Consider the following 27,614-nt stretch of genomic DNA (forward strand, 5'->3'; position numbering starts at 1 on the left):
AGCATCCAGTTAGCCTAGCATGCATGTTTTGGGGACGTGGGAGCAAACCGGAGTACCCGGAGAAAACCCACGCAAGCCCTGGGAGAACAAATCACCAATCACACTTATGGCCATGGACAATTTAGCATCCAGTTAGCCTAGCATGTTTTGGGGACGTAGGAGCAAACCGAAGTACCCAGAGAAAACCCACGCAAGCCCGGGGAGAACAAATCACCAATCGCACTTACGGCAATGGACAATTTAGCATCCAGTTAGCCTAGCATGCATGTTTTGGGGAGGTGAGAGGAAACCGGAGTACCCGGCAAAAACCCACACAAGCCCAGGGAGAACAGACACGCAAACATCACACAGTGAAGACCCACCTGGGATCGAACCCTCGACCACAGAACTGCGAGGCCAACGCGCTAACCACTCGTCCACTGCTGTGGGAATTTTTAAAATATATTTTTTTAAACTCACAACTGTACACTTTGCTCTATACGTCCAATGGCATTTTTAATATTAATGTCGCACTGTTATTTACGATACCACAAGAGAAAAGACATGTTATATCATCTTTTTATTTATGTATAATCTATTCGTCAATATTTTTTCTTTGACAACCAATATCCACAAAATATTGAGAGTGCGCGAGAAAAACATGACGTATGTACGTATGGCACGTTAGATCAAGGCAATAAAATTAAATTAAATAAAAAGTCCAATTTCAAGGCCGCTTTTTCGGTGGCATTGGTCACGTTTTGATATGAAAAGTATGAAACGTACTTTTTGTTTGACGCGGAGCACAACTACAAGAACTAAGACGGCCAAATACGGACGGCAAAAGGAAGGATTCCCACAATCCATTGCTACCGCTGAAGGAATGACAAAAATGGAGGACGTTTACGATAAATATGAAAAAGGGAAACAACTTGGTTAAAAACGGTGAAATGAAAACTGCTACCATTCAAATGCTTTCATGGATGAAAGAAAGTTTGTACACTGCCGTTGTCTTATCTTTCCATTTTTTTAAAGTGTCAATTAGGTATCATTTCCAACATAGTAACCAAAAATGTTCATATTTTTTTAACCAGCATACTATCAGAACAGTATCAGCATGAGTAAATAGCAGAATCGGTACCGTTACATTTTCCCAATGTTATTATGTTTCAAGACGGTAAAAAAAAAAGTCAAAAGGGGGCAAATAAAATTGATGGATCGACAACTTTCAGCTTTGAGAGGCTTTTGTAAATGGAGCTCATCTGCTCTGCTTCAAAAAAACAAGTTGTTTTACTTGAGTGAACTGAGCAGTGGATTCATTTGATATGTTCGATTTTGGTGCAGTTCTCATTGACGCCAAGGGTGGTGCCATTGTGCCAGAGTAACATCTGATAGTAGTAGAAGAAGCGAGAAGTATTGCGCAATCGTCGTCTGTTTCATGAGGACGGTGAGAAGAAAACAAAGTAGTTACTGTACACTTTTCAAGCTGTGGCCTACTTCTTCACTATTTCTACTACTATCAGACGTTATTCTAGCTACCGTGCAGTGGCGCCACCCGTGGCGACTTTGAGAACTGCACCAAAAGAGATCTTTTTAAATGAATCAACTGTCTTGAATGCTTAGTTCACTTGAGCAAAACAACTCTCCTGAACATCTTGAGATCTATTCAATTCAAAGACATCTTATGAAGTAGAGCAGAAGAGCTAAATTTATATCTTTTACTCAATCATCAGGTCCGTTTTTCAATTTCAAACCCACATTTTAAGACAGAAAAACACGGAAAACATCCCAACTCTCCCCCACGAGCTCCACCGAGCAAAATAAATGCTAATAATCCCTTCCCTTTCCAGTTAAAATGACACAGTTATTAAGAGAATATTACACCGAAGCACCTGGGTTCACACGGATTTCATCCACTGTGTTAAGGACCCCCAACCTTCTACCTCCATCTTTAGTTGGACTGTCGATTATGGCGCTTTTCCAGAGAGGCTATTTTGGGAGTGTGTACTGTGTGTGTGCGTGTGTTTGTGTTTGTTTGTGTGTGTAGAGCGTAGCTATAGGATGATGCAGGGCTTCTTGTCCTTAAAAGGGTTTTCGGAGGTGGGAACGCCAACCAGCAGCGGGTCGCTGCGAGCGTGCTGCTCGCAATAACTCATCAAGTCGGCGGCCGCTTTGGAAACCTGACAGGTGGATTTTGATGGTGAGGTCGGGGGGAGGCGGGGCAAGATGGTAGAAGGAGAAATGAAGACGAGAGTCAGTATTGAGGTGTATTTTGTAAGGGGGGGGGCGTTCCCGATCGCATATTTTACACGTGAATCCAAGTCGCCTGGTTTGGAGAATCTGCCCGTACAGAGGTTGTGATGTCACAACCAGAATGAGTGAAGATTTTTAGCGTTAGCGAGCTAGCGCACGTTGACAGCGTGACACGCTCATTAACCATTTTGAATGTGCTTAAACAAACATTATACTTGTTGACTGTTACTACTCATGATTGTTTTTGCTCATTAAAAAATAAACAAAAACTAACCCCATAGAGACCCGGCGTCCGCACGTCAATAATAAAGTGTGGTCTAGGTGACCCAAACTTTCACATATGTTGTTGCTAAGTCTCAGGTATAATTTTATACCGTTTTGAAATATGACATGATTATAATTTTCCTGAATAACTTCAATTTCTACATTTAAAAATGTCTAAAAATGTCATTAAAATCAAAATGAATAATATTACACTGAATACCTGCTAGTCATGGCTACAGTATTTAAATATGACGTTATATTTATGACTGAATTTTCAAGTTTTGCTATTTTTTGGGGCAAAAGAGTCAGGTGATAATCTAAAAATTAGCATAGGAACATCGCTAAAGGCAACACGTTGGGAATATTGGTACAAAACAAACTAACTAGGAACTAGTTTTTTTGGGGGGGGATAATGAAGTTTGTCAAGAGTGACGGTACCTTAATCCGTTCAATTCCCGCCTCGATCCTGAGCTGCTCCACCAGTTTCCTGGCTTGGGCGATATTATTAGTGGTGGACATCCTTGTCCATCAGAATGGAACAACACGGCAGAAAACTGTAAAAAAAAAGGCAGAGAGAAAGAGAACACTGTTTGAATATAATTCAATAGAGGGCAGCCATTTTGAATTTCATATTTTTGTGAGTGCACGTGAAACAGAACAGGGCAAAATGGTGCAAGTTTAGGGATTTCAGTCTCCAAAACTAAATATTAACTTTGCACATTCAACCAAGGGGAATATTTTTACATATTTTCTCATTTTTAATTTCCTTCCACATGCTTTAATAAAAAAAGGATGGAAACCATTAATCTCTTTTTTTAGTAAATATTTTTGTTTTTTTAATTAAGAGAAAAAAAACAATATTTTCCTTCTATGTATTTTTGTATTTATTTATCTTCATTTATTTAATGACATTTAATGGAAAACAAAAATGGGTAACAGCAAAGTGTCTGTTTATTTATTTATATTTTCCCTTTTTTTTAATATATTTTGTGTACTGTAAACTCATTTCTCCATCCATTTTAGAAAATATTGAAAAAATAAATATTTTCTTATTCCTGTTGTCCTCTATTTTTCATCAAGGAAAACAGAAATGACATTTTTTTTTAATTAACGACCACGAACACGATTTCCAGGCCACGTAAAAAGTGACAAAGAGCCGGGAATTAGCCCCGGGGCCTCGAGTTTAACACCTGCCACTCACCATATCAATCCAAACAAAACATGTTTAAAAACAAAGTCACATATCTACACGCAGATCCTTTTTTCCAATGTGTTTTCCCCTCTGTCACGATTCCCATCCTCAGCCTGTTGCTATTTTTTCCACCGACTTGCAAACTTTTGGCGGCTCTGACAGGGGGGGGACAAAAAGCCACCCGTGCGCGTCTCGTACGATTGGCCCCGAAAAAAAGCTGAGGCGCGATTTTGCGTCCGTCGCCGATGGACCCGAACGGGCCTCGGCTTCGGAACGGGCGCGCGGGAGGAGCACAATGCGGGGCTTTTGACCGCGGGAACAGCGTGTCCCTTTCCGGCCGTCCACGCATCACGAACACACGCCAACGTCGAGCGAAGGGTGGATGTGGATGGAAATGGAGGGTGCTGGTGTGTGTAGGATGAGGGGGGGGGCGTCCTCCATGCAACAGGCCCTGATGGGTGTCACCGAGGTGGGGGTCACGTAAGCCCTAACGGCCATGTTTACACGATACGTCCTTACTTGTCAGCACGGTCCGGTTCGGGGAGGCCGAATGTTCTCCGGCTGGAAGCGGCGCGCTCTCCTTGCCGGCCAAGGGTCGGGGGAATCCGGCTTCGTGACACGGATGGAGTCCGAGTCCGCCTCGGCGGCTCGCTACGCGGGGAGGCAGGCGAGGAGAGAAGAGGAGAAGAAGGAGAGGCCCCGTGCTCTTTTCTCTCGGCGCTCTGCGTCTGCGGAGGGAAATGGAAGCGTTACGGGCGCAAACGATGATCCGACGGGAGACGAGTGTGGCTCTACTCACCTCGGAATGCGCTATTGGGGATTTAAAGGGCCAGTCGGCCGTTTTTGTCAAGGCGGCCGTGCGTTGACGCCGAGCCCCGACGCCGCCTCGCTCCCCCTGGTGGCCGGTCCGTGACATGGCAGGCAATTGGAAGCCAAGCGCGTCCAGACTAACGTCCGGGTTTTAGCGGCCTGCAGGAAAATGAACAAAATAGGGTTGAGTACAGGCCCGCACAAGAAGCTTGGATTCGGTCGATGTTGCTGTTTTCGGTTTTGACAATAGATGGAGCTAGTCGTCTTTTCGTCCGATGAAAACCTGACAACATGTCGAGACAATCTTTTTTTTTTAAACTGATTTTCTTTCCTGAATCTAACAGGTAAAAGAGACTCGAGTTTGACATTGTAGTACACACATTGGCCACGAGAAGACGCTAAAGACTGACATAACGAAGTAGACATCTGTTTAAGTTTTAATTATAATTGTGAATCAGGGGGTGTCTTATATGAGAAATTGTAAAATTAAACCATTTTAAGGCAATTTAAAGGGTGCGGCTTATATACAGATGCGGCTAATGTGCGAGAAAATACGGTAATCAATGTTTTGCGGTAAAGAAAGAGCTTGATATTGAAAACTATTGATTTGTCTCCTTGTGCCCTGCGATTGGCTGACCACCAATTCAGGGTGTCCCCCGCCTCTGGGCCGAAGTCAGCTGGGACAGGTTCTAGCACCCCCAGCGAGCATAATGCAGACAAAGCGGTTCAGAAAACGAGATGAGAATTAAAAGCCTGTCTTGTGTTGCAAGTCTTTCGTTCCATCATCTGTTCTGTCGCTAGAGGGCGCTATCACCCCCGTTGTGTTCACCATCTTTTGTAGGAGGGAACTGTTTTTTTTTATCTTCTCTTTATGAACAAACAAGAATGCTGCGTGAGATTCTCATTGGTTGCCAAGAGAGCTTCGGTGAGAGATGGAAGGATTGGCGATGGTGGGTGAATTTCGGGGCACCCCCTCCACCCCCTTCCTCATTTGGCGTAACTTGTCCTCAGCGGGGGGTCACGCGACGTCACGGCGTCCCCATGGCAACAACACCAAGGTAGGGGGGGTACGCAAGAGCTGTCAATTGGGACTCCGACTACAATTCCTGCTTGATGTCATCGAGGCGAAAACGTGGCAAAATGCACAAGAACTGGAGGAGAGACGTCCAATCAGATTGGACAAGAAGGAGCGGATGTTCATTTGTCAGTCCAAGTCATTCTGGAGGAGAGACGTCCAATCAGATTGGACAAGAAGGAGCGGATGTTCATTTGTCAGTCCAAGTCATTCGAAATGGATTGGACGTCAATGCCACTGAATCATCATTCACCTTGTTGTCAATAAATGAACTTCATTAACAAAATAATAGGCTTAAAGTAAATATTCCAGAATATCAGCAATTAGTTTAAATCATCATATACACTATAAATATTTTCATATATATATTTCTCAATTTTTTTTTACTGCAGTATAATTTTTAAAAAATGAATAGTAACAGTCAAAGACATCCTTTTGACAAAAAAATACAAATCTCAATTCAAATTGTAATGATCATCTTTAATCCTGTAAAAAAAGAGGGACTTTTATTGTGAAGGAGTCTCGAAAACAATGAAAAAAGGCAGCTGACACACCTCCAGTTCACAATTTTATTAGGAAAATCATTTTGCAGAACTGATTATCATCATTTTCATTATCGTATGTATGTATGTATATATATATATACACATATATATACATACACATACATACATACTTCTATTTATACTGTACGTATATGTTAATTCAGTTATTCAGAGGATGCATCAGCACAGTATATCTTAATAGGAAGACTATTGCTAGAATAAATATCTATACATTTACATTAAATTTAGGTTGTTGTTGTTTTAAAAAAAAACAAAAGAAAAAAAAACATGGTGGCAAAAGAACTCATCCGCAAAACCGAAGCACTTTATCTTATTTTATGAATTTATTCATTTTCGTGTTGCACTGCAATTTTAGAAAAAGACAAAAGATGATTCACAGTTTGTGTCCTTGTTCTCATGCTGGCAGGAACACCAAGAATGGGGGAGCATGCGGGAAGCAAGAACCCAGAGGAGCGCCACGCAAGTCGGACCAAAATTAAAGAAAGAAATAAACAACTCCCCCACCCCCAAAACAACGGATTCCCAAAACGCAATCGACGGTCTGCGAAATTCAGAAAAAAACGTGTTTTTAATTCATTCAAACCTGCGGAAAAGCATTGCTGTCATGCAAAAAATCTTTGGGATCCCATCTTAATGTCATTATCACATTAAAACGAGGAAACAATGCGAAACTACCGTATTTTCCGCACTACAAGGCGCAACTAAAAGACCACAATTTTCTCAAAAGCCGACAGTGTCCCTTTTTAAATATTTTTATACATTTCTTTTTAGATTTGAAAAATGCTTTTTGAACTAAAAACACAAAAAGAAAAAAATAATTGGATTAAAAAATTGCAATTATTGATTTAAAAAGGGGGGGGGAGATATCAGGAAATATACTATACATCTATAATCTTCATTTGAATTTGATCATAAAACAGAAAGTCGGCACTGATTATTTACTTTTTCAGGCCGCACAAATTGATGCGGCGGGCCAGATTTGGCCCCGGGCTGCCACTTTTACACCTGTGAGTTAAAGTATAACACAACTCCTACTATTATTACTACAGCTCCATCTAGTGGCTGTATAACATTATAACAATTCCCCCCTACTGTGTTTTATAATCCAATGCACCTTATATAAGAAACTAATTTTAGGGTCATTGAAGGTGCGCCTTATAGTGCGGAAAATACCTCAATCACAACACATGTCCAAATTTTTTAAAACGTCATTTTAATGCAATACTCGTTTCGTTTTTGGGTTTTTTTTTACCTAACAGCAATGCATTTATTTCCCTCTTTATAATTAGGTTTTTTTTTTCAAACTACGTTGTTTCGACCTTCCAGGATTTATTTACAGCTATCTACAAGGACCTTAAACAATGCGACCCACGGTTTAATTTCCTACAAAACCAAACAAAATGAATCGGTTCACTGATACCGCCATCTACACGCGTGTGGGCGTGCGGGTGACTCATGCCGATGTACCCGAATGTACATGGATCCATTGTGTACGTGGCTTTTTTCATGACAAATGAGAACCGTACTCTACATTGCCTTGGGGAATTTTGTTCTCGGCCCTCGAAGATGACTTGAAAATGGGGTTTTGGGACTAAAATGTGCTGAATTTGAGGTTTTTACTAGAGTTGCACCAATACTAGTATTGCACTAAAATGGAGGAATCTGCGAGTAGTTTCAAAATAAATAAAAATAATGTTACACAATGTGTATTCTTTGAGATATGGTGTCCTGACACTTAATAATAGCCAACAGTATGAAAATAGCTGTATAAAAATAAAAATAAACAACAACTAGAGAACTAAGGGCAGGAAAAAATAGCTCAAATCTGATGAATGTGTTTTTTGTAAGATGGAAAATGACAGTCAAGTTCTGTTGCGTTTTTATTCTGCTCATTTGGCATTTATTTTTTTTATGTTAGCGGCTCTATAATAAATGGTGGATAAATTTAAATGTCAAACGGTAACACCAGCTAGGATTTAACGTTTTATGAACATTGACTTTGACGTTAGGTGGTAATATAGTGCGAATACCAAGCTAGCGAACTTGTGTAGTCTGCTAGCAAAGCAATTAGCACACGTGCTAAGCGAACCTGTTGATGTGGTTTAATTACATTGAATGACTATTAACTATGGAGGAGGAAAAACGGGGAAAGTAAGCTAGCAAACTTGGATAGTCTGCTCGCAAACGTGATTAACACACGAACCAAGCGAACGTATTAAACTGGGTTAATGGCATTAAGTGACTATTAAAAATAAAATGGAGAAAAGTAAGCTAGCGAACTTGTGTAGTCTGCTAGCAAAGTGATTAGTAACGGAGCTAAGCTAACACGGTACAATGAAGTGATGGCATATTTCGAACAGGAAAAACATATTTAATAATGTTATCGTCTTACCTTTACTTTTAAACGAAGTCTCTACGCCTCTCCTTTTGAATATAAGTATAACTTTCTTGTAAAAGTCCTTCTGTCTTCAGTTTTAAACGTCTATTTCAAGAGACCGACTTTCTATTAGCTTGCTATTACGATCACTAATTCTACTGTTTACCGCCAAGAAGTGTGCCAAATCAGAATACCTGGTTTCACTACTGCCCCCCGACGGCGAGGAAGGCGAACTGCGTGCCAAACTCTGCAACTGTGCACAGCCGTTTAATGACGCTCAGCACAAGAATACGTTACACATTAATTGCATTAATAAAATCGGATAATATAATATCATACTAAATATATATTAATATGCTGTGTTGGACGTCATGTTGCAATCCACTGCATGTCCCTATTGAAAAGTTCCAACAATTTTAATAGATGAATAAAGTGTAATTAGTTTAGCTAGTGTGAATCATGCATTGTTTATGTTTTATTATTAACAAATGTATGTATGTAACGCATTCTTGTACGCAAAGTGGGCCATGCAGTTTTCCTGCCTGCTGTTAGGGGCGCTAGTGAGACCAGTGATTCTCAGCATAAGGATACAATGTAAAAATTCACCCATTTTGAATTTTAGTTTTATATTTCCATATTGACCTTAATGGCATTGACAATGCACTCACAATGATTTTACTATGTTTTTTTTTCCTGTTAACGTTTTTTAGCAGTCTGTGTCAAATTGTGATAGCAAAAAAAAAATGATTTTGTATGTTTAAAAAATAAATAAATTCGTATCAATACAGTATCAGCCCATTGGTATTGGGAGCAAAAAAATAGCATTGGTGCAACACTAGTTTTACGGCGTAAAATCGAAACTAGCGGGTGAGTGCAGCCTTTCCCGAATTATAACCTCGCACCCGCGTGATAAAAACGTCAGCACAACGTCTGCCAACGTCTGCCAACGTCTGCCAACGTGCAAACAAAGAAGGTAAAGTGCAACAGAAACGCAACGGTTCACTCGATACCCGCCAAGGACGGCGATGCCTGTCAATGACAGCCAATGAGTTGAATAAGACACAAATACGTAGCTTTACCAACTAATTACTAGGGGTGTGCGTCAACAATTTCCTGACTATGCTTTGGATGACACGATTATTGCCGATAGTCCAAAGTTAAAAATTAAAAAATGTCATTTCAACTGGGAGGAGGGGTCTCAAACTTGCGGCTCGTGGGGAAAATGCAGCCCGCAGATCACATTTTGCGGCCAGTTATTTAACATAAAATTGTATTTTTAGTCTTGCCCAAATGTGAAAAAAAACATACACAATTAATTTAAAAATAATTTTGATGTAAAAAAAAAAAGAGAAAAGTAGTTGTAAAGAATTATAAACATTAACATTTAAAAAGCCACGGGCAGTAAAAAAAACACACAAAAATTATTAGAACTAAATTAAGATTTTTTAAATATATTTAAAGAATGACTAATGAATAGTTTTAAAATTTGGCCACTGGTATTTTACTTTGGCAATTTTCAAAAGCGGCCCACCCAAAAAAAAATTGAGTTTGAGACCCCTAACTTAAAACCGCTATAAAAAATACAGAGCAAAAATGACCAAAACAGCATTTCTAAACTTTCTTAATTTCTGTAAAAACTACGGGGGCTTTTAAGCTCGTCCATAATTGTGAAATGAATTGATCATAAACCTATACTAACTAATATCGTGGTCTAAATGACCTCAAATGCGAACTCCACTATGAGGTCATTTCTATAAAAAAAAAACTCCTGCGATTTGATTGGCTCATTACTTAACCGATGTATCGTGACAGCCCTAGTAATTACGGTAATTTACCCCACCAAATATGACAAAGCAATCCATAAATATACGTCCATCTGAGCATCCCTGCTTCCTAACAAGTAAAGGTACGTCTGTAAACAATAAATTCCTCCCCTTTTAGTGCAAAAATACAACAAAAGAAACATTTTTCCTCATTAAAATGCACCCAATGGCCTTATTGATCCAAGATATGATTATGTTATACTATAAATGACAGTCCAGTTCAAATTCCTACTTCCTTCCCACCAACAGGAAATTATTTTTGCCCTTTCGTCTTGATTCTGCTGCACATGTAGAGTGCTAAAAAGATGTGCTTTTTGTCTTTTTAGTGAGTTATTCTTACATATATTGTATATAATTCATGTATATATGTACAGTTTATCCATGTAGATATATTTATATATACATATTTATTGAAATATGTATACCCTGTTGTTTATATATACTTTATTTTAGTGCTGTCTGGATGTAAGGATAAATTTGACCATCTTTTATCGTTTTGATACGACGTTATGTCCATATTTAACACAATCATTTACATTGATCCGGCAGCCATAAAAAGACATTTTTTAAACATTTTGTGGCTAAAACCGTTTTTTGTGTTAGCGAATTGACATTGCATTTCATAACGATACGATAGAGTTTAAATTCAATATTATTATCAATAGTGCACAGCCATTTTGAGCATTTTCTCCAGATCGATCACCGATTGGCTATTCAATCCTCCGCCGCGTTAACCAATCAACGCATTGTTACATGCCTAATACTATATATATATATATTATACCCTGTTGTTCAGCAGAACCACAAGCTCATCGTGCGGGAGAAAGAAATGGGGCGGAAAAAAAATAAGGAAATATTAAAAAAAAGTAGAAAAAGGTCCAAAATATTGTGCTTTTGTGTGCGGGAAGAGTGGCGAGTGCACAAGTTGTGTAAAAAAAAAAGTGTTTATGTTATAAAGTGCTATGTTGGCTTTGCTAAGTGGATTTTTGAGTCCATGACAAGTCAGAGGAAAATATGACAATGGTGGATGGGAGCCATTTTAAGCAACCCTTTATAGGGCGTAAACCGGCTGCCATTGACGGCGATAGACGTCCAAATCATTTCGACTGGGAGGGGCGAATGAATTGGACGTCAATGGAACGGAAAGGTATTTGTTGTTTGAAATGATGCCTGGTGTCCACATTCTATTCATATTTTGTCCTACGTGATCTAAAATGATTTTTAATGGGGTTTTGTTTACGTTTTTAACGGCTAAAAATAGACGCTAGCTTGCCCTATAAAGGGTTAACTTATCCTGATCATCTAATGGAATGTAAAAGAAAGAAAAAAAATCAGCCTGAAGAAAAAAATAACCACATCCATATTTCATACTTGTGTGTGCTTATTTTTGTTTTTGTTTTTTGGGGGGGTGATTGGATGGAAAGCGGAAAAAAACCTGCACATTCTTGACCTTCTCCCCAAAACCTCCTTGCGTCGAATCCTCCCTCTGGCGGGGAAAAGCGAGCACGCCGCCGTCTTCCGCCCGGGGGGGGGGGCTTGGGCGGGGTTGATGGGCCGGTCGTTTTTTCCCAGTGCGCTTTCCTAAACGAGGTTTATTTACATCCTTCTGGTGTGGCGTTGGAAAGCAAGCTCTTTTTATACATCTAGTTCGTCTAGGCGGCGGGGAGGAAGAGGAGGGGGCGGGGCTTCGGGGTGGCGGCGGTGGCGATGTCGGCGTGGGCGCGGGCGTGGGCGGCCGCTCCCTCACATGACGCTGCACTTGCCCTTCAGTCTCTCGGCACGCGACTGCTTCCCCGAGCGCTTGCCGTCGATGTTGAGGCTCATGTTGCGCTTCTTGTCCAGGTTGAGAAGCTCCTGGAAGAGCTCGGTCACGTTGTGGTTGGTCTTGGCCGACGTCTCCATGAAGGCGCACTTCCATTGGCTGGCCTGCGCCTCGCCGTCCTTGGTTTCCACTTCGCGCTGGGTCTCGTCGCTCTTGTTGCCCACCAGCATGATGGGGATGGCCTCCACGTTGCCCTTGATGGCCAGGACCTGATTGGGGGGAGGGAGGGCCGGGGGAAAGTCGGGTGAGAGTCGGGTGAGGCGCGACAACGGAAACAAAACACATTGTGCCTCACGTCGCGTAAAAACAAGAAAACGACAACCGGATTTCTCGTCATTTAGCAAATAGCAGTCTTGTGCTTACCGTATTTTGCTGTTTAATATGCCCCTTCATTTAATATACCCGGGTATATTAAATGGCGCACAAACGGGAGGCTCAAAAAAGCAAAAATCATTTAATATACCCGGGTATATCAAACGGCAAAATACGGTACATAGATTTGGCCAAACGTTGATGCTCTTGAAACCAAACAACTTTTGCTTCAAAAAAATAAGCAAGAAAATTACAAAATCTTGTAATATTATGACTTTTTCCCCCCAATTTAACTTTAATTTCCTAACTAGCTGTTTTATACTCCTCAAACTTTACAACAACAAAATCGGAAGCCCTCAAAACCCATGAACTTCCAGTTCATATAAATAACTAACAAAACAACTTAAATCTCATCATTTTATAACTTTTTCCACCAATTTTACTTTAATTTCCTAACATTACACCAAAAGCAATTTAATTTTACCCATGCAGACTTTACGACGACAAAATCAGAACCGCTAGCATCTTATAAAAATAAGCTCAAATCTTGCGATATTAAAAAAATCAAGCACACCTGTCATATTCCGTTTTAATCTCCCAATTTTTCTCCGTTGATGTCCCGCATTTTCTCGCATATTAGCTGCCTCCACACATATCCTTAAAATTGCCTTAAAAATGGTTGAATTTGACAATTTCCCTCGTATAAGCCGCCCCGTGATTCACAATTTTCACCTCCATATTCATGGTTTTAATAGGGAGTACAAATGTGTTCATTTGAAGGGGAAAATCTTAAGAAAAATAATCGAATGCGGTATTTCTGAGATATTATGTAAATCGATTGATGGATTGCACATTGCCTGCACGTAGACAAATTCAAAAAGGAAGTCATGTGAGCAGTACAACCAGGAAGTGTGTCCGTAACGGTCTAATTTGTCATCCCTAGCTAAGATGGCATCACAAGTGAGTGAATTTTTTGTACCTGCTGGTAGATGGGCTTGAGCTCCTCCAGCGACTGCTTGCTGGTGATGGAGTAGACCAGGATGAAGGCGTGGCCTTTGGAGATGGAGAGCCGCTGCATGGCGGGGAACTGGTGGCTGCCCGTGGTGTCGGTGATCTGCAGCGTGCACACGCTCTTGTCGCAGCTGATCACCTGCCGGTACGTGTCCTCCACCGTGGGGATGTAGGTGTCGCGGAAGGTGCCCTTGACGAAGCGCAGCACCAGGGAGCTCTTCCCCACGCCGCCCGCCCCGAACACCACCACGCGGTAGTCGTTACTCTGTTCCGGCATCCCGATGCCCACGACGACGACGCCTTCGCCGCCTTCGCACGCTCTGGCAACCTGGGACACAGCGTAGTTGCGGACTAAATTCATACGGCGAACAATCAAAGAGTCGGCCAATACAGCAATCCAATTAATGTAGACCAGACATGGCAGCGATAATTGAAAAAAATTGTCAAGTAGAGTCACCCCTATTATTACTTTTTTTTAAAAAATTGCATTAATTTACAAGTTTCAGCATGGATTTTCACATTTTTGTTAACTTTAAATTAATCTAATTTAAAAAAAATAATAATAATTGTGGAAATAAATCGCTAAGTAGTGAATTTGCGATAAGTGAAGACGCGATAATTGAGGGATTACTGTAGATAAAAGTCCCAATTGACTAGTCATTTTATAGTTTTTAGTTTTTTAGTTTAGTTTTTTAATGTTTTAGTTTTTACTTAAGTAAGGAAAGTCAGTCACTGACCATTCTAGGGCTGGGCGATTGTTTAGAAGATTGAAATTGATATTTTTAGATTAATTTCTGTCATAATATATCTATTTAGAATCTATGAGATTGAAAAAAAATGGTATATAAATAATATATCATACATATATAGTACTATGCCAAATTATATTATTGCAATTAACTCATCATTTTTTTACTATTTTAACAAGAAAGAAGATATGTCAATATATATGAATTATGTTGGTTAGTGACTATTTTTATACGCACAAAAAGACAAGGGTGGTCCAGTGGATGAGTGGTTAGCACGTAAGCCTCGCAGTTCTGGGGTCGAGGGTTCGATCCCTGGTGTTTCCTCACTGTGTGAAGTTTGCATGGGTTTTCATCTGGGTACTCTAGTTTCCTTCCACATGCCAAAACATGCATGCTAGGCTAATTGGATGCTAAATAGTCCCTATCTATGAGTGTGATTGGTTGTTTGTCTCATTGTGATCTGCAATTGGCTGGCCACCCATTCAGGGTCTCCCCTGTAGTTGGCTGGGATAGGCTCCAGCACCCCCTGCAACTGTTTTGAGGATAAGTGGTTGGGAAATTGAAGCATAATGTGAAATCTTTAAAAAAAAAAAGATATTTTTGATGACTAAAAATAACAATCCGAGTAAGCCAACCATTCAAACATGAACCACCATTGACAGCGATGGACGTCCAAGCCATCGTGGAAGGCCGTCAGTAAGGAGGCGACTCATCGAGTGGCGGTGAATGCGGACGCCACGGTCACGTTTCATCACAGCGGCGGCTTAGAGGAGCAGCCCATTAGCGAACCTTCAAACCGAACCGCCGCATAAATTATGCACGGCGCTCTGGCAGCAGAGGCCGGCCGCCATGCGCCGAGCGTGACAACGTGCATGCCAGCGTTAGCAAAATGGACGCCGCTGGCTTCTTTAACTCAAACGCTGATCGGCGAGAAAGGCCTTTTTATGGATTACAGTTAACACGGAACCTTAAATGACAAGAGGAAATCCCCCCAAATCAGCAGAAAGCCACAAAATCAATAAAAAAATGTCCAAAATTTACATTAAGTGACCTGGAAGTACCATAAAAGGACATGGAAGTCAGATAAAATTGCAGATGCTCCAATCCAATCCCGATTGGACATCTGGCGTCGTCAATGGCGGCCAGTAAGCCACCTTTTGTTTTTTTAGTTTGACAGGCCTAATTTAGCGATTAACTAAAAGCTTTTTCATTTTTTGCTTGCTCCTTTAATTAAAAATAGAATAACGCATTCATACATTGAACTCATTGACTGGCATTTCAGTCCCATTGACGGCTATTTACGTCCAATTTGTTTGGATTGAAATGAATCAAACCGAACGCTTTCTTTCCTTTTGGCAGCGTCGAGGCTGTTCCGTGACGCCGCCGCCGCCGCCACCGCGGCGCTCACCCACACCTCCCTCCCCTCGGCCTTTTTTCATGCAGCTAAAATTAGCCTTCCCCACACACATACACAGGTGATACACACAAAAGAGTGAGTGTTTTTTTTCTCTCCTTGGCAACCCATCCTCCTGGAAAAGCTGAAGCCACGTTCCCTTCCTTTTCATGAATTAAAAGGTCCTAGCGAAATGGCGACCGTGTCAGAAAACAGCTGCGCTAACGGGAAAAAACAATTTAGCGTTCGCTATCTTTTAGCATTTTGTAGGCATTGATGAACGGCCATTTTTTTCCAGCAATTCTGGTTGTGATGTCACACAGCTTAGCATTTTGGTTTCGCGCTAGCTAGCAAATGTTGACACAGAAAAAAAATAATTCCTGTATGTCAATGTAGAGCAATCCCTCAAAAATCGCGGAGAATAGAACCATGGCCACAAGAAGACAAAGGACTTGGACTAAAACTCCCATTGACCTGTTTTTTTTTTTTTTTAATATTTATATCAAGTGGAGAGGAACTATTTTCAGTACAGAATTTGAATGTAGTTACATTTTTAAATAGATACATTACATTTAAATAATAACACATTAGGGTTTTTTGATATGCTTATAGCTGTAATTAATAAATATAGACTTTTGATCATTGCTACTTTGCGATTTTTTCTGCTATTACTTTATTTATTTTTTTTACATATAAAAATGTGGAACTCGTAAGCAGAAGTTACAATAGGGGTAACCCGACTTTGTAATTTTTCTTATTAACGCGGCCATGTCTAGATATATTATGACAGAAATTAATGTAAAAATGTCCATCTCAGTCTTATAATCAATCACCCAGCCCTAGTATGGTCAGTGATTGACTTTACTTGCTTAATCAACTAAAAAATGACTATTAATGATTTTTATATGATGACGACAGGGCCTATGTCAGATTATTATTATTATTTTTATTATTATTATTATATATTTGTGAAGTTGTGAAAATCCACACTGAAACTTGTACATTAATTAAAAAAATGTTTAAAGGGATAATAGTGGTGATCCTATTTGGCAATTTTTCAATTATCACGGCCATGTCTGGTCTTCATGAACCACGATATTCGAGGGATTACTGTATTACTGTGCTTGGATTCTACCTTTGTTATGAATTGAATGCTTTTATTGTCATTATACAAGTATAATGAGCCTTTTTGGATGAAAAACATGGTACGCTAACATCGCCGTCCGTGGTATTGGCGCGGAAGTTGTCCATTAATGGCGCTGGCCATCCATCCATCCATCCATCCTCCCTTCCTGAAATGTCACCTTCCGCCGTGGCTAAATATGCGCATAATTTTCCAGTCCGGCGGGAGCCACTCGACGCGGCGCGCATTATCCCGCGTTATCCTCCCACATGAAAGGCGACGACGGCAGATCAAGAGCGTGATTAAAAGCGCGCTGCGTGCCGAGGTATCCCGCTTTTAATCGGGGATATTGGAATGCCGGCGGAGGCCGGCCGGGCGAGCCAGCCTATTTGAGGATCAACACATTTACACGCGCGCCATCAAACGAGCGTGAGCGCGTGCCACTGCGCCCTTTTTCCCAGCATGCCGTGGGAGGCCATGTCTCCATTTATTTATTTATTTATTTATTTCTTCTTCTGCCTCCTCGTGACTCACTACAGCCAGCGCTTTTTGTCACCGCATTGCCGCGTTCGCAAACACGTTTAAGCACCACCTGCGAACGAACGGGACGGACAATCGTTGCGTTTTTATTGGCCGCCGCAAAATGATGTCACGTCATTAAGTGTGACCCCACAAGAAGCTTGAGTTCAAGAAACTCTCTTAGCTCAGGAGTCAAAAACCTAGTCATTCATTTTCCGTATTGCTTATCCTCACTAGGGTCGCGGGGGGTGCCGGAGCCAATCCCATCTAACGACGGGGACCTGGTCGGGGACACCCTGAATCGATGGGCAGCCAATCACAGAGCATAAGGAGACAAAGAACCAATCACACTCATAGCTAGGAGCAATTAAGAGTGGTCAACCAACTAGCCTAGCCTAGCATGCGTGTTTTTGGGATGTGGGGTCAAACCGGAGTACCCGGAGAAAACCCACACAAGCCCAGTTGGAACGGGAAAACCCCACACACGAAGCTCCGGACTGGGAATCAAACTCTCGATCTCAGAACTGCAGGGCAGAGGTGCTAACCACTCGACCACCGGTCGACCCGCGTCAAAATCTAATGTTTTGAAATCATCTTTACATCAGGGAAAGAAAAAGCGCTTTTATCCAATCAATGGTTGTGATCACGTTTGCAATGTTGATTTTGGGGGTGATAGAGTTCAATACACGTGTATCAATGGGATGGAGTTGGCTGGCCAACTGCGCTGAGGAAACAAGTTGCAAATTGAAGCAATTGAAGTAAGCAAGCAAGCAGAGTTTTCCGCAGCAATGCTACGCTACGCTACGCCCCGACCGGCATCGGACCAGATCCGACCGGCTTAGTTGCTAACGACAGAGCTTAACTTTGACCCAATTTCCAAAACTTAAAGGGATAGACGACATCTTCATAGAACGGAATCTTGCTCCATCAACCGTAAGAACGGAGAAGGCCATTTTTCTGATGTGTAAGAGTCACCCCCCAAAAAATGGGAATAAAAGGACAGAAATGGCGTGGCTGAAACTATTTGAGCCAATCATATGCGAGCGAGCGTTCCAGTTAGCCGGACAGTCCCGCCCGAAAACTTTTTGTCCTAACATTCAGAGAAATACGGTACCAGAGAAAACTGTATACTTGTCTACACTTATTTGAATTTCTATTTGGATTTCTCTCCTTCCTAATTGATTACAATCCATTTTCATGTATTTTTTTTAAACTTTTTTTTGATTATTTTATTTAGAATGATTTGCCTTGTTTTTTTAGTAGTCTTCACCTTTAAAAATATTATTTTTGCATTTATTGCTCATTCTATTTGTTCCCAAAATGGATCCTTCAACTAATTATTTAAAAAAAAAATGAATTATTTTAAAATAAATGATATTTTTAGACTTTTAAATATTTTTTTATTAGACACACTACAATGGCGATGCGAAATATTGGCCCTTGGACCGCAATTGGCCCCAGGGCCGCAAGTTTGAGATCCCTGTGATAAAAACATTGAAAAAAAACAAAATATAACTTGCGCATTCAAATCGCTCCCAAAAAAAAAAGAAATCAAGCCCTCGTTAAAGTATCACGTGACGACGGCGGCGACCGCTCGGTGTAATTAGCGTGTAGCAGGCGTAGCGCGGCGCATTAGCCTGACCCGTCTCTCGTTAAGAAGCTGCTAATACCGCAGCTCCCGACTGTAAACAACCGCAGCGGGCAGAGGGCCGCCGTCACTAATACGCCGCCATCATCTGCATTTTTATTCTCCATTTTGAAAGATTCATTCTCACAAAGTATGGCGAGGGCTGGACTCCAAATTATGGGCTGCGGCTCCAAAACAGCCCCGTTCGGAGATCAAGAGTCCTTTTTTTGTGTCGGAAAATGCTTCCATTTCATTCTTTCATTTATTCGCTATTCTCACAGTGGTCGCCCGGGGTGCTGGAGCCTATCCAAGCCGACGGGGGATGCCGTGAATCGGTTGCCGGCGGCCAATCCCATCACGCTTACGATCAGGGACGATTTAGCATCCAATTAGCCTAGCGTGCATGTTTTGCCAGCCAATCCAATCCGATCACAGTCATTGCTAGTGACAATTTGGCATCCAATTAGCCTAGCATGCACGTTTTCATTATTCTACAAGGGTTGCCGGGGGTGCTGGAGCCTATCCCAGCCGACAATGGGCAGGAGGCGGGGCACATTGTGAATTGCTTGCCAGCCAATCCAATCAAACTCATGCCCACGGCCACTTTAGCATCCAATTAGCCTAGCATGCGTGTTTTTGGGACGTGGGAGGAAACCAGAGTACCCGGAGAAAACCCACACAAGCCCAGGGAGAACAAATCACCAATCACACTCATGGCCATGGACAATTTAGCATCAAGTTAGCCTAGCATGCATGTTTTAGCGATGTGGCATGAAAGCGGCGCACCCAGAGAAAATATATAATATATGTTATGTATAATGTAATGTTTTTTAAATAATTATATCAGGACTTATGCATGTTTTAAATACAAATGTTCACTTTTTTTGCCTCTTTCATCGCAAATTATATCTCTAAAAAAAATCTAAACAAAAGACTGGATAAAAATGTAGATAAAAGGAGATAAAGTGGTTATGGCGCTTTATTTTTATTTATTTATTTATTTTGCTCGCTCCCAAATCAAGTGTATTTCCTCTCGGGGCGCCTCCACGTGATGCCTCGGCGCCCGCAGTGACAGATGGGAGGCGCGCTGTGGCTTTTTTTCTCGCTAAGTCCGCCAAAGTCGGGGCCGGGGCTCGGCGCGGCGCAGATGGCAAACAAAAGGGAGGGAATCCTGCTCCGGGGGGGCGCGTGATGCGAGCGGCGGGGGCGGAAAAAAAAAAAGAAAAGAAAGTCTCAAAGACGTCACGGGTGACGCTAAACGCCGCTTGGAAAATAGCGCCATCCGATGATGATTAAGCCTTTCGTGCGCAAAGTGGGATTTGTTTGGATGACGTTGGCAAAGCGGCGGGGGGTCTTCAACTTGCGGCCCAGGGGCCAATTTCAAGACCTATTTCGGACCTCCGTGACCTTTGACCCTTTCCCCATCAGATCCGATAAATGGCAATTTTGATTTCTGACCTTTGACCCTACGTGGTAATTTTGACCAAATAAATGACTGTTATCAATTTATCACCAATTTATTTTTCTGACCTCTGTAACCTTTGACCCCACGAGCCCAAATTTGAATAACATCTTTGTTTTTAGATTACAAACGTCGTCCAATTGTTTTCGAATTATTTTGAAGAGGCACAACAATACGTTAAACAATGTAACTAATTTTTAGAAGGCTTTTAAAATGATTTTTACAAAGTTTATGGAAAAACGGAAGAGAAATTGGAATTTTGTGTGCATCGTGGAAATAAGGACCTTTTTTTTCGAGGGAAATAATTAATTATATCTAATTTAGCATCCCACTAGGCGCCATAAAAAAAGCTATAGAAGAATTTTATTTGGCACGCGTCAAATCATTGGCTTTTCCATTGATGCCAAACTGCCTCCCCTCCTTGTTAAAATGAATTAGACACCAGTGGCAGGCAATAATTAATGGTTTCCAGTTAGTTTTTTCCTCAATGTAATTGTATTTAGTAAAAGGAAAATAATATGACAAAGGCTTCACATGTTATAAATACAATCCGATTGATAATAACCGTAATTCTTGGACTATAACGCGCACCACATGTTCACACCCAAAAAACACGCAACTCATTCGCCTGTAAAAATCTACACGTCAACTGCACCGTACTATAAAATGCAGGTTTCAAATGGGGAGGGGGGGGGGGCGTCTTATCCTGAGGAAAATGACGTTCTTATCGCGACCTAACTATTCGATTATTCGATTTTGATCGCTGGAATAACAAACGCAAATTGGACAGCAAATCTCGCTCTCAATGGAAGGCAGGCAGATGGGAGGATTAGCCCGGCACTAGCACCACCACCACCATCCTCATCCTCATCCTCCTCCTCCTCCTCATCCTCATCTTCACCGGAGCAGATTCATGCGTCACGATGACAAAGAAGGAAAGGAAGGTAGCGAAGAAGAAGAAGAATGCAAAGCGAGGCGAGACGCCATTACAGATCTCATTCATAAATACCGGAGGAGCGCCATCTCCTCAACGCATCAATTCTACCCCCCCCCCCCCCCCAACCCCCCTAACCCTGAAGAAATCCCATCTTCTCGCTCCACAACATGACAAACGACGTACCTGCGTGAAGATGTCGTCTTGTCCTCCTCCTCCTCCTCTTCCTCCTCGATGTCACTAAAAGAGGAGCAAAAGAACAAATCTGGTGCTTTCAAAAGAATCAAAAAGATGGGAAAAAACAGAGATGGTAGTGTTTTTTTGTTTTTTAGAGCATCGTGAACGAGCTTTCACGTCGAGCTCATCGTCGTCCGTCCGGGTGGACTCCCCCCCTCTCTCACTTCATCTCCCTTCGCCTCTCCCACTCTGGCGTGGGAGGGGCTGCACTGTCTCTCTCTTGTGCTTCACTTCCTTCCACTTGCCACAGTACAGTAGGCAAGAATTACGCTTGCCGATTTTACGTCAAAATTAATAATACACAGGTAGAAGTCGTCGTTTTAATTAGGGAAGAAAGGTTGAGAAAGGTCCTCAAATTCCAAGTCGGGATTCTGTGAATAAAGTCAGAGTTCTGATTTTCTACGTCGGAAATGTGACGTCGAAAGATAGATGTCTGTTTTCCGTGTGTCCCTGAATGCGTTCAAGTCGCTCATTGGACGTTACTTAATAGAATGAACGAGAGCAAACGTCCGTTTGTGGACTTGGCACTTGGGACTCGGCTTCCCTCTAGCGGTAGAAATGTAGAGTTCACACACAACATAAAATATGTAGTCACGCAACCATTGAGATATAAATACACACAAATATTCCAACTTATTTTAAGGTTATGACAACCGACGTATTTCAAGCCTCGTGAGTTATTGTCTGAATTGTACAGTAGATTTGAAAACTCAAACTTTCATTTCACTTTTTTTGTTCTTGATGCGAAAATATATAATCAATAATGTAAATAAATAGAGCAGTAGCTTTCTGTAATGTTCTTTAAAGAATAGAAATAAAAATAACAGATTGATTTTTTTTAATATATACGTAGTATATCAATATTTATATATATTTTTAACTTACATGAAGCGTGGTAGGACACAAAAGCAGGGAGACAAACACGTACACGGTTAAAAGAAACAAACGTGGCTTGACGAGATAATCAGAAACACCTGGGAGGCAACGACGGGGGCGTGGCAACGACAGCTGAACCAATCACAAGGACAGATCACACAGACGAAAACAAACAAACAAAAGAACAACATAACCTGACCCACCCAATGCGTAACACTAACATTTAAAGGAAATAAGTGCTAGAATAGTGACAATTAAAATCATAACAACCCACTTTGAATTACAAATTGACAAAGATACAATGAAAATTGCCCGTCTTCCTTTATTCATCTCACCGGCGACCTTTCACCGAGCACTAAGCGATTGGCCATTTTCCTGCGACAAAAGCAAGTGAGTGCCATTGAGGGTCTTTGGAGCGTAAGCCAAGCCAAACATTAAATTAACGTCCGGGCGCTTAGGCCCATTCAATGGCGGTAAATGTGCCCTCTGGGGGGCGGGGCTAGTCAAGGGGAAAAAAAAGGAAGGTTTGTGATTCAAAGTGGATTATGTCAGTTTATGAAATTAATAGAAAAACTGTTAAAATATTCAAAATTCACATTTTTACAGTACAATTTCATCATGTACTACCTTATATTTTTTACATGAATTCTTTTCGTATTTTTCGTCTCCGTCTAAAACAAAAGGCGGACCACGAGATTCGTTTGAGTGTCCAGTTTATTAAATCTTCATAATTATTTGACGTACACGCGAGAAAATAAAGGTCCTTAAATAATGCCTGCTCTTGCTCGGTAGCGTTCAAGACCGAAAGGGCTCAGTTTTGTCAGGCATCTTCCCAAAGTGCTTAAACCCGCTGATTGGTCGTACACGTGGTCTTTGCGCCGATCGTACCGAGTGGATTTGTGGGCGGCCGACAAACAAATTGTCGTCACGTGTGGCGCAGTCCAAACAAGAAAGTGTTCCTCAGTGGTCTTGGTTGTGGTTCAGAGCCCGATTAACAGCTGAAAACAAAAAAAATGGAATAAATAAATCAATGAATAAAAGCTCAAAGCAATAAGCGGCCCGCGCTCACGTCGACGACAGTCAAAGTCGAACAAGTTTCAGTTCATGTAAGAAAAAGAGCAGTCGTGTTGCAAAGCGCTGCGTTTTCGGGGCCGTCCCTAAACGCACCGCCTTTGTGGTTGAGTTGGTTTTGTTTTGTTGGCATCAACAGTTTCGGTTGCAAAGAAACCATGAACTGCCATAATGCCAAGTATAGGATCATATGTTTTATTTTTTATTATTTTAATGTATTTTCCTTATTTTGTATTTTGACATAAACTTAGTAATTTAAGTTAGGTCCCTGGAGCTATAGACCTTAACACAAGGACTCCCTGTATTATAACTAAAAAAGTAGTTCAACATTTTAACCTTTTTGTGCATGAATTATATATTTTTAAAACACTTAATAGGTTGACGTTGAAGTCTGTCGGCGTCCAAGCCGTTTTGACTGGGAGGGGCTAATGAACGGATGTGCCAGATGCTAATCTTTTTTTTTTTAACATATTTTTTTGGGTTGAATTTTGACAAATTTTGACTTTAGCAGCTAAATACAACTTCATTTATGTTAGGTCGCCAGAGTAGAAAAAAACAAGACTTTAACGCGAGGACTACCTTTAACTTTAACACTTAAAGAATCATAATCATAAACTAAAAAGTAGTTTGACATTTTGACCCTTTTCAGCACGAATTATGTTTTTTTTTAACACTTACGTGGCCCTCATGGACTGCCAATGAAGTCTGTCGGCGTCCAATCCGTTTTGACCGCCAGGGACGTTCACCCGCCCCTTCCAAGTCAAAACGGATTGGACGCCCAGCGCCGTGGAAGCATGCCGTGGGGCGGGGCCAGCGTGCGGGAGCGAAGGCATGCCGTACGCGTCCGTTTAAAAAGTGTGGTTACTTGCATGAGGACTGTTGGTATTATCTCACCCTCCCGTTCGATCTTCTCCGACACGCTCTTGGCTTTGGCGCTCAAATCGCTAACCACCTCGTCCACGGCGGCCTGGTGCTTGAGGAAGAATGGTCGGATGACGCGCTTGTACAGCAGCTCGGAGCCGTTCCACGTGACGGGAGCCATGCACCACATCAGGAAAATACACTAAAAAATGAAAATAAACTCTCAATGATTGTTGTTTGCGCTTGATTTTTTTGGGGGGGTTGATTTGGACGTACTTTGCCGCCGTAGTAAAATGGGAACCAAAAGAGGAAGATGTCGGAGAAGCTCTCGGCGATGCTGAAAAGTCCGTAGACCACCCAGTAGGTGAGCCACTGGGTGTCGTCCTCCTTTGCTGTGCTTTCAATAGCTTTGATGCTTAAAATGTTAAAAGAAAAAAAAAAGAATTCTATTCAATGGCTTCTTTGTTATTTTACAAGTACAATCACATTTAAAAGCTTTGCCATCAAGCACACACAAATAAAATCATTCATTTTCTGACCCACTTCTCCTCACAAGGGTCACAGGGGGTGCTGGAACCTATCCCAGCTAACTATGGGCACCCTGAATGGGTGGCCAGCCAATCGCAGGGCAGGGGGAGACAAACAACCAATCACAATCATAGCTTGGGTTAGGCAATTTGGAGAATTCAACCAGCAAACTAGCCTAGCCTAGCTAGCATGTACTTTGGGATGTGCGAGGCGATTTAGAGTGTTCAACAAACTAGCAAGCATGTTTTTTAAATGTAAAATGCAGTTTAGAATGTTCAACCAGCTACCTGGCATAGCATGTTTTTTATATGAAAGGCAATTTAAAGTGGTCAACCAGCAAGCTAGCCTAGCTAACATGTTTTTTTTAATGTAAAATGCAATTTAGAGTGTTCAAACAGCTAGCTAGCATAGCCTAGCTAGCATGTTTTTGGGATGTATGTGGCAATTTAGAGTGTTCAACCGGCTAGCTAGCAAAGCCTAGCAAGCATGTTTTTGGGATACGGGAGGCAATTTAGAGTTTTCAACTAGCCAATATAATAATCATGACCTAAAATATGAGGAAAAATACTTCCCAGTCGGCCAATACGTACGAAAAATACGCCGGGTAGAGGAATCCGATGAGGTTGCACAGCAACGAAGCGCCGTAGCCGAAGAGGAGGTAGACGCCGACCAATCCCAGGGCACCTGCACAGAGTGGAAATCAGCTGAGTGTGGGCGGGGCTTTGGTTTTTGGAAACGACCTGCCACCGGTGGACCTTAAGATGATTCATCACTTTACCCGCAAAAAGTCAATATTTGACTTTTTGCGGATGTTAGACTCAAAAAAAAGACAGTGCAGGCGCGTGATAAGTTTTTGCATCTCATTTTGGTCGTGGAAAAAAAAGAAGTCAAAAAGCCAGCTGCCTCAACCACAAGGCCGAACCGGAAGGACGACTTCAAGCTTTCGTTGAGACAACATTTGCATATGAAAAAAACAAACTTGTGTGATGTGAAAAATGATACATATTTCTTCAATATTCCTTTCCCAAAAGCGAAAAAAAACAACTGGATTAAACGGTCCAGGATGTACGGCGCCCCTCCCATCTCAATGTCTCCAAAATAAACAAACTGAAGACTTGTTCTTTTAAAGCTAACGCCGTGGGCTAATTAGCCAACTGTCTTACCTAGCTTGAAGTGATGTTTTCTTTTTTTTACGCAAATATAACGTCCTAGTAATGTCTTTGAACTAATTTTGTTGTTATTTTTAATTTTGTGAACGGGCACTTGAGCATCCTAACCCATTGCTGTATGCTTTTTGCCTCCATTTTTTTCATATTTTCAATATAACCTGCAAAATCCAAAATGGCTTGTACCGTTGAAGTAGCTAAATTTTTCGGCTTAGCAACTGTAACTAAGGAGGTGCTGGTCGGCAAAATTTTGACAAAAGGTCAAGTTTTTATTTTGTTTTATTAACTTTTAGTCTTAGTGTTCATCCCAGTGTTTTGGAATTCAACCCCAATTTGTAATTTTCTCATTCTTTTTTTTTATTCACAAGCTTCTGCTCATTAATACATAGCTTTTAAACACTTGATTATATCCGGTAACCGGAAGTGAAAGTTGTCCGAAAAGTGCACAAATGACAAATACTACTACGTATTATACTGTCACCACGGTTAGTTAACTAGCTCGCTAACTCGATGTCAAAGTCATTTTTCTTGATGGACTTCAACCCCATACGTTTTTTTCCCGTAGAATTTGATGTAAAAGAGAGTTTTGTGGACGTACCCAAGACGATATATTCTCTCTTGGTTCCCGTTTTTTGCTCCAGCGTGGCCAGCTGGTCGGTGACAAAGTTCTTCTCATGGAGCAAAGTCACAAAACGCTCCTTGAAATGACTCATTCTCGAGCCTGGAAAGCAAGGAAAAGCAAACCGGGTTGAGGAAAGGGAATAAATTGAAATAAAAGATCGATTGGGTGGCTTCGTTAAGGAAAAAGTGGATTGTTTAACTAACCTTTTATTGTAAAACGTGTCTTTAAGTGGAGAGTTGTTCAGAGGGCAGCTGTGGCAGAAGAAAGGCAACTGGCCAATCAACGGGCTTCCGAGGAGCGAGGCGGGGCTCAATCAGTTCAGTGGCCAATCAGAGAAGAGAATAGCGTTCCTCGGGCCCCATGATAGGGAAAACGGTTCCTGGTTGATATGGATACAAAACAAGGAAAGCTAACGAGTTCGGAAGGGCTAAAAAACAACGACTTTATGGTTAACGTAATAATTATAAAAACGATACAGGAATAATGTACATTCGTTAAATAAAAATATTTAACGGGGTAAACTATTTCCAATTCAATAAAGAAGCGAAAAAAAATCATGTTTTAGCCCTATACATTTCTTTAAACCAGTTTACTAATTTATGAAAAATTAACGGGTCCTAGTTTTGTTAGTCATACACAAAGATATATGAATATGTAGCATATCAATTTTAGTCAAGGCCACACCCAGCTTGCTGCATCATTTTGTGTGGCCCAGGAAAATACATCATTTCCCCCCCAAATAAAATAAATCTGATATTGTTTACTGTTTTTCTCTTTTCAAAACATGTGATAAAAATGAACATTTAAAAAATGTTCTGAATTTTAAATATATTTTTAATTTGAAAATATAAATCTTTCTTTTTTACAATTAAGAATTCATTATAACGTTTACACGTCGCTAGCTCTATTGTTTCTCGATCGGGGTACTCCGGTTTCCCCCCACATCCTCAAAACATGCGCTA

General features: G+C 41.2%; 3 protein-coding genes across 5 annotated transcripts; all 3 read right to left on the minus strand.

Moving 5' to 3' along the window:
- Positions 1 to 1,688: 1,688 nt before the first annotated feature.
- Positions 1,689 to 9,460, minus strand: gng7 (guanine nucleotide binding protein (G protein), gamma 7). Its single transcript, XM_077620934.1, has 5 exons — positions 8,532 to 9,460; positions 4,488 to 4,657; positions 4,208 to 4,416; positions 2,935 to 3,050; positions 1,689 to 2,159 (listed from the first exon to the last, which is right to left on the minus strand). The coding sequence occupies exons 4-5, from the start codon at positions 3,013 to 3,015 to the stop codon at positions 2,034 to 2,036; spliced, it is 207 nt and encodes a 68-aa protein (XP_077477060.1). The 5' UTR covers positions 3,016 to 3,050; positions 4,208 to 4,416; positions 4,488 to 4,657; positions 8,532 to 9,460; the 3' UTR covers positions 1,689 to 2,033.
- A 2,216-nt stretch (positions 9,461 to 11,676) lies between these two features.
- Positions 11,677 to 22,935, minus strand: diras1b (DIRAS family, GTP-binding RAS-like 1b). The gene is made up of 4 exons (XM_077620435.1): positions 22,414 to 22,935; positions 21,478 to 21,531; positions 13,453 to 13,812; positions 11,677 to 12,370 (listed from the first exon to the last, which is right to left on the minus strand). The coding sequence occupies exons 3-4, from the start codon at positions 13,759 to 13,761 to the stop codon at positions 12,083 to 12,085; spliced, it is 597 nt and encodes a 198-aa protein (XP_077476561.1). The 5' UTR covers positions 13,762 to 13,812; positions 21,478 to 21,531; positions 22,414 to 22,935; the 3' UTR covers positions 11,677 to 12,082.
- A 165-nt stretch (positions 22,936 to 23,100) lies between these two features.
- Positions 23,101 to 27,020, minus strand: LOC144089519 (receptor expression-enhancing protein 6). 3 transcript variants are annotated; one of them, XM_077620437.1, is made up of 6 exons: positions 26,856 to 27,020; positions 26,629 to 26,751; positions 25,455 to 25,548; positions 24,613 to 24,751; positions 24,370 to 24,538; positions 23,101 to 23,402 (listed from the first exon to the last, which is right to left on the minus strand). In XM_077620437.1, the coding sequence occupies exons 2-6, from the start codon at positions 26,741 to 26,743 to the stop codon at positions 23,365 to 23,367; spliced, it is 555 nt and encodes a 184-aa protein (XP_077476563.1). In that variant the 5' UTR covers positions 26,744 to 26,751; positions 26,856 to 27,020; the 3' UTR covers positions 23,101 to 23,364. The 3 variants fall into 3 exon arrangements, with proteins under 3 accessions (XP_077476563.1, XP_077476562.1, XP_077476564.1); XM_077620436.1 differs by lacking the exon at positions 26,856 to 27,020 and having other exon boundaries at positions 26,629 to 26,838; XM_077620438.1 differs by lacking the exon at positions 26,856 to 27,020 and having other exon boundaries at positions 24,345 to 24,538; positions 26,629 to 26,838.
- Between the last annotated feature and the right edge of the window lie 594 nt (positions 27,021 to 27,614).

Source organism: Stigmatopora argus, chromosome 15 (assembly GCF_051989625.1).
Source record: "Stigmatopora argus isolate UIUO_Sarg chromosome 15, RoL_Sarg_1.0, whole genome shotgun sequence".
NCBI lineage: Eukaryota > Metazoa > Chordata > Actinopteri > Syngnathiformes > Syngnathidae > Stigmatopora > Stigmatopora argus.